The 7,403-nt window shown below is 33.0% G+C and overlaps 1 protein-coding gene across 1 annotated transcript; it reads left to right on the plus strand.

Moving 5' to 3' along the window:
* Positions 1-250: 250 nt before the first annotated feature.
* On the plus strand, positions 251-1,243 carry LOC117177997. Its single transcript, XM_033369166.1, has 2 exons — positions 251-437; positions 612-1,243. Exons 1-2 carry the CDS (start codon positions 251-253, stop codon positions 1,241-1,243), a joined length of 819 nt encoding a protein of 272 aa, XP_033225057.1.
* The last annotated feature ends 6,160 nt before the right edge of the window (positions 1,244-7,403 follow it).

Genomic DNA, 7,403 nt, shown 5'->3' on the forward strand with positions numbered 1-7,403 from the left:
TGAATGGTAAGGTGGTTGCCTGTGAACAGGACATCGGAAGTAATGTTCACTTGATTATTTATGCCATTTACGAAAAGATAGGATCACCATAAATGGATCGAGGGCCCAAAACACTGTGCTCGGTGTCCGAGGAGGATAAAATGACTACAGCCGGTAGTCTAGTCCTGTAGCAGAACTCGACGAAGAGGTATACGAACTAAGATTGCATGCTGTACGAAGAAAAGATTTTAATGTAGTAATTGGTAATGGTATGTTGAAAAAGGCTGCGATAATTCTTGAGGGATATAATGCACGTTTCAAGAAACTTCCGAATGACGAGAAAAATATTGTATATTGTGTTCAGCTTGTAGATTCACCACAAGATAACGCGTATAGTCATCTTTTAGGGAATTCTAGGGATAAAGTAAAAACGCTGATTGAGAACTACAGGCCTACAGGTAAGAACAACATTCCAGTTAAAATTAAAATTTTACTTAAAGACGATAAGCCGGCATGTCAATGTCCGCGCCATTTAGCACAAACTGGACACCAAGAAACCGAGAAACATATAGAAGAATGGTTAGAAAAGATGGTTATACGTCCTAGTTGTTCATAATATTCAATTCCTGTAGTAGTTGTGCGTAGAAAGGGAGGCGCTTCTAGAGTATGCATTGATTATCGCGCTGTTAATAAAAAAGTAATTCGTGATCATTTTCCGTGGCCTGTCATTGATGGTCAATTGGATACATTGGCTAAGGCACGAGCTTTTAGCACAATAAATTTGAAAAATGCATTTTACTACGTAGAAGTAGAGAAAGAAAGTCGCAAATACACATCTTTCGTGACGTCGACAGGGAACATAATTGAAGGTGGTACGATTAAAACATCCCCAGAAAAAATAAAAGTCGTAAGCGATTTCCCTGAACCAAAAAATAAAAAAATGGTTGCTAGTTTTTTAGGACTTGCAGGTTACATGCGTAAATTTATACGGGGATTTACATGGATGACAAAAGCACTGCGAGATTGCTTAAAGAATGACGTTGAATTTTACTTCGGGAAAGAACAGCATGAGTCATTTAAATTGTTAAAGCAGGCATTATCCGAAGAGCCTGTATTGCGTATGTTCGATCCGCGATTAGAAATTAAGGTGCACACCGATGCCTCAATGGACGGCTATGGCGCAGTTTTTATGCAAAAATGTCCAGAAGACGGAATGATGCATCCGTGCTTCTACTTTAGCAGAGCGACGACCGATGTAGCGTGAAAATATTGTAGCTATGATTTGGAAGTACTCTCCGTAGTTTATGCCTTAGAAAAGTTTAGGCCGTATTTGTTGGCAAGATCGTTCAAGCTTTTAACGGATTGCATTGCCTTTAAACAGACAGCCCTCTCCCAAAAAATCTTACAACCACCTGCTGACGATGATCGATGGGTTCATGAAGTTTGTTTGGATATTTGCAACGAAATCTACTGGAACTCAGGAAGTTCTAGATAATTGGAGAATCCATCAGAAGAATTTTGGGAATCCACGTATAGTCATAACTGACAGAGGAACTGCATTCACCCCCCATGAATTCAAAAATTGAAGAATTAGGTAGCGAAGATGAGAAATTTGAATGCTATCACACGACTACTGGTGTTCCAAGAGGTAATGGAAAAGTCAAAATGATACACCGAACCTTTGAAGAAGTCTTCGCAAAGTTGGGTATAGATGAACCGAAGAAATGGTACAAATACTTTAGCCAAGTTCAGCGTGCTTTGAACTCCACGTTCCAGAGAAATCTAGCATCAACATCCTTCCAAGTACTCATAGGTACACCAATGCGAAAAAAGGAATACCTGCAATAACAAGAAATGATTCAGCAATTACTTTTGAAGTAATTCGATGGCGCCCGAGAAGATCTTCGAGAGAAAGCTAAAAAACAAATTGCCAGAGTCAAAGAAGAGAATCAGCGAAGATTAGGAGTGAAGATTAATAGTGAAGATTATGAGAGAAGATTAGGAGTGAAGATAAGGAGTGAAGATTAATAATTTCGGCCCGTACCGAGTAAAAAGAGTCAAAGGGAAGGAGCGTTATGACGTGCGAAAGATCGACCGCGACAGACCCATAGAAACATCAAGTTCGGCGATCTTATGAAGCCCTGAGTAGGCTTCGATGATGACGTATCGTCAGGAGACAATGATAGTCAGGAAGGCCGAGTGTAGGAACCAAGAATTTTGCATGGGTTAGAATTAGATAATTTTAAAAAATACGTAGGCATTATTTACACTGTTAAAAATGTTTTCACTTTTAATATACATTTACTATACATTTGTATAGCAAATCTAAGAACTTGGTCTCTGAAATAGTTATTAAGAGGCTGCATAGTAAATTTAATGTACATATATATTGATCAATTCTTAGAAGAGCCAGGTAATTTCACTTTACACAAATTAAAAATAATTTTTTCAGTAATGTCTAATTCTAAATAATGAAGCATTATTTTTGTTTCTAGTTGAACATAAGTTATACTGGGTTTCAAGTGAATAACTTCAATTAAATGCATCATCAAGACACCTAACCTAAAAGCAGCAGTACTCACGTAAAAATTCTGACATTGGCAGTGAATTTTGATGAAAACCCCACCCGTAAGTCGCACTTTGATTATAAATAAGAATTTAGACGATGACTTGTAGGTTATTAGTTTAGTTTTAAATATTTTAGAAGATTTGAATACATCAAGGAAATTTCAACTTTTATGCACTCTAGTTTACTATACATGTATATTATTTTACAATATAATGGTATATTAAATTTACTACACGTATATGATTATTGCTTCTATTACATTTATAGTAAAATCTCTATAGAAAATTTTAACAGTGTAGGAGTAAGTCCCCACGGGCAACGCTTAAGAGAGGGGAGGACTGAGTGTTGCGACCCCAAGTCCTGTGAACAAAATGGTCAGTCGATGATGTGCGGAAAGTAACATTTCTTGCTTTCTTCTTTTACATTTGTCTACTGTAAGTAAATACTTTAAATTTATTTATTACATGATACAACTGGGAAACCGTGTCTTAAATTTTTGTGAAGCAACGTGAAAAAGTGAGATAAAACTATTATTTTCCTTAAAAAGAGATAAATAAATTGTAATAAATTTTCATGCCCTTGTAGTTATAAAATTGAGCTATTTGGATAAAAATAAAAAATTATTGTTATAGATAACTTATTTTTTGAAACATTTTAATATTCTCATAAGGATTCATCTAATCCAGTATTGTGGAAAATTAAGTAATTAGTTGAAAATTCTACTATTCCGTTAAAAAATTAATTTCTTTACCCATGTGGAAAAATTCTGCGGCACGCGTTCGACGGAAATTTCATGTGAAAATTCATGTTGGGATATTTACGTGTAAGTTCCACAACGCAAATCTAAAGAACTTTTTACGATGAAATCTTGCAGAAGAAAATTCAAAAACGTCTTCCTCGTCAAAATTACGTTTAAGATTGCAATGCAGTATTAGCAGCTACCCCTGGAAATTATAGTCTGATTTTTACAGTGCAATAAACTCCCTGGGTTGGGTTCCTAAATCATACAATATTGAACCAAAGCCTACCCGGTAGTAAGCGTTGAATTTAGAAAAATTAAGAATTGGTATTCCTAATATTAAGCAATTTTCCCTCTGTATAAAAGTCCCCTAATGGTAACAGAAAAAGTGTAAATCCTATTCCTCTGAATCCACTTGGTAAAATCTAATAAAAGCATTTATTTAACCTATTTATGATTATTAAATCTTTTTATAACTTATAATTTCGAAAAATATTCAAATTTATATTTATTTATATTTTAATTATTTATTTAAATGTCTTAAAAAATGCACCAAAGGAATCTATTGAAATATGTGTATTTAAATAATTTTAACTCTAGAAAGCCAAAGTTAAATTGGTCAGAATAAAAATTTCAGAATTTATATTTCGAGTGAAGGAATTAAAACATCTTATTACACGCATTTGGGAAGTAATTAGAAGGAATTAAATAAAATAAAAATATGGCCACATCTGAGGAATAAAAAATATCTCTGTGAGGTGTGTTACCGGCACAATTAGAAGGAACTAAATATATTAAAGACACGTTCTCTTTGGGAGAACAGAAAACCGTGTGGCGTTCGCTATGGAAATAGAAGTGAATAAGTTTTGGAGGTATATTATTCTTATGGTGCCATTTTAGACAGATGGAAAATGCGGAATTTGCGCTGAAATCTGACAATATTAATTTTTCTCTATTCTACGCTTATTACCGGCTAAGGCGTATCGAAGAACTCTGAACTTCTGAGGTAAACTCATCGGTTCCATCAGGTTTCGCTTAAACAAGTTTTGTTTTATAATAATTTAGGGACCATGCTGCTAAGAGTTTCCGACCGGAACCCTAAAGTGATGTAAAACGCCGACTTCCCTGAAGATGTCTCTTTTTTCACGCCTGGCGCATGGGTTCAGTCTTATGTTCTCGAGGAACTTATAGTTGGTGCAAAGTTTTGACGTATGTTGTATAATTTTTTCAAAGCAGTTGTGTTTCGTATATCTAGTGCAATTGTGTGACGTCCGCATTGCAATTTGCGAGAAAGCAGCTCATCGCCGGAAGTCAAACTTATTTCAAAATTAGTTTGTAGACACGATTTTAGAATTTCCATATGGAAGATTCCTAGAAAGCTTTCTGTACAAATTTTTACTTGGATTATAATAAGCTCAATAGTATATTGTATACCCAGGTGAAGCCGGGGGACAATGTGGATCTGCTCCTACATTTTTATAATGATGAAAAAAGAAAAACCATTTGTTTTATAATTTGAAAATTTATGATGCGATAAACGTTTCTAAGTGCTTATTATTTAATTTTCCAAATTTTCGACTCTACATCAAGTTTTGCCTCAATGCTAATTGCCTTTGAAAAAATGTAAGAAAAAAATTAGATATATTGTGGTGGAATTGGTTTAAGTATCGCTTATCAAGTTCGTAGGTATCGATTTGCGACGTATGCTTATTGCGTCATAATTTTTGACGTCATACATTATCAGAACAAAATATACAATGATTTGTTTAGCATTGAAAACAATAGCATGAGGTTTTTCTACTAAAAATCAGGACACTAAAAAAAATGATACTGTAATAAAAGAAATCGTTGATTTTTTAAGCATAAAGAAACAAATGACTATTGTATGATTGTGAGCTGGAAAGTAGGACCTTGCGTTCGCTCCACAGGGCTGAGAAAAAGCCGTATCGATGCGTGTATTATATGAAGTATAATAAGATTTATAGATATAGTATATTATAATATTCACCAGTGGAATCAAAGACGAGAGCCAAAGTAAGAACGAAAGTATAGAAGATCCTCATTGTAGCAATGTATAGAAAAACTGATGAAATTTTAAGCGAAGAATTTGGTTGACAACTGTAATTAAGAAATATTCCATTCCGTCACCAGAGTACAAATATACACATAAATAGCTATTATCTAACATATACATGTGCGGTAATGACTTCATCAGGTTCAAGATTTTTCCTCGCACATAATTACATCATTTTACGTTTTTCATTATGATCATTATAATGACGACTTTCACATTTCAAATGGAAGGTTGCAAGTAGAAATTTCCTTCTTTTGCATTAACAAAATATTGGATCTTACGAGGCCGCAACTAGACCTTCTAGCTAGAAAAGTTTAGACTCCAAATGCACAAGGGGCAAAACTAAATACAGGTGTGAGTGCAAAATGAATTTGGTAGTGAGATAAATATAATTCGATTTCGATTAAGTCATAGATGGTATGGTACGGCACTCCCAAAGATACATACGTATGATAATGACCAGATATGACTTTTTTAAATTTAAAGTTTCAAAAGGTTAGTAACAAATATTTGTAAATGATTTAATCTTGCAAAGAAAATTTGTAAATATTTTATTAAATCAATATTATTAGTTCTTATAAAAGTGCTGTATTATTCAAAATACCCTACATTTTACTTTGAAAGGACAAAATTTGAAGGTTAGGATAAAAAAAGTGTTGTTCATTGACGTAACTACAACCGTGTAGGCCCCACTTATATACCTATGCATAAATGTAGCTGAAATACATTAAAACAATAAAATATCGCACATGGTTTTTTTATAATATATTACCAATTATACATTATTTAAGATAATTTATATAATAAATTGTACATAGTTGTGATTTGCAAATTAGTATTACACCGTTAACAAAATTATCTACATGCTGCTAAATTGTAATTCGTCTCGCTTTCTTTTTGACAATCTCATTAAGAAAAATTTCTTTATCCAATTATTTTTCATTGTCAAGTCTGATTGTAAGTATAGATAGACTTAAGAATCGACTTTATTGAATTCTATTCCGTAAAACGGATTTTATCATGTTTCTTTTGCTGAACGTCCTTCCGCAAGTTGCTGTTCTGTAACATGCATAGTTAAATAAATTCTCAAGATATTAGTTCTGAAAAATCGCTTTTCATGAAGCTGTAATTTTTCCGAGGGAATCGGAAATTTTTTTTGATATTTGGGTTAATTGCCTAAAGGTTAGGAATTATTTCGTAAAGCTTAGAAAATATTTCGGAGAGCTTAGGAGATTATGTAAATCTCGGAAAAAGTAGCAGATTTTTCTAATGTGGATTAGGACATTGTCCAACAAAATTGGAAACACTTCAAAACTTTGTAGTTGTTTTTCCAGTTTAATTGCGGAATTTATTTTTTTGATAATATTTTATATTTTTCACTTTAGCATGAAATATTTCCTATCTGGAGTCAGGAATTTTTCTTACAAAATTGGAATTATTACAAAACTTGTAGTATTTTTTTCATTTCGATTGCGAAGTTTATTTGACCGATAATATTATATATTTTTTAACTTTAACATGAAATATTTCTTATCTGGATTTGGATTCTGGATTCTTATCTAGCATTACACAATTGGCATTATTACAGGAATTTTACGTAGTTTTTCCAACTCGTTTGAAAAATTTATTTTTCCGAAGAGATTTGTTATTTTTGCACATTGATGTGTAAAATGTCTTATGTGAATTGGTAAATACTTCTAACAAAATGGGATATACTGCACAATCTTGTATCAGTTTATCCAGTTCCTTCCGGAAATCTATTTTTCCTATAAAATTCGATATTTTTCCACATCTACATAAACTATTTCTTATAAGGAAATGTTAATATACTATCAATATAATACTGCAATGCTTTAATTATATGTATTTCACATGCGCATGTGTTTTTGAGTTACAATTATTTTTCATTCATGTTTGTGATTTTATAAAGCTTCTCAATTTGTACTAGGCAGTCTGATAAGTACCTGAAAATTCTAAGAGATGGCATTAGTATTCACTAATGTGAACCATTTTCATCGAGCTTGATCCTTCAAATGACGCCT

Source organism: Belonocnema kinseyi, chromosome 1 (assembly GCF_010883055.1).
Source record: "Belonocnema kinseyi isolate 2016_QV_RU_SX_M_011 chromosome 1, B_treatae_v1, whole genome shotgun sequence".
NCBI classification, from domain to species: domain Eukaryota; kingdom Metazoa; phylum Arthropoda; class Insecta; order Hymenoptera; family Cynipidae; genus Belonocnema; species Belonocnema kinseyi.

What these genes read in the sequence shown, in the direction of transcription:
- LOC117177997 (XM_033369166.1), top strand. Translation starts at nt 251, where the DNA reads ATGTTGAAAAAGGCTGCGATAATTCTTGAGGGATATAATGCACGTTTC. An exon ending in TGAGAACTACAGGCCTACAG is followed by an intron (nt 438 to 611) that starts GTAAGAACAACA and finishes CAATTCCTGTAG; the next exon opens with TAGTTGTGCGTAGAAAGGGA.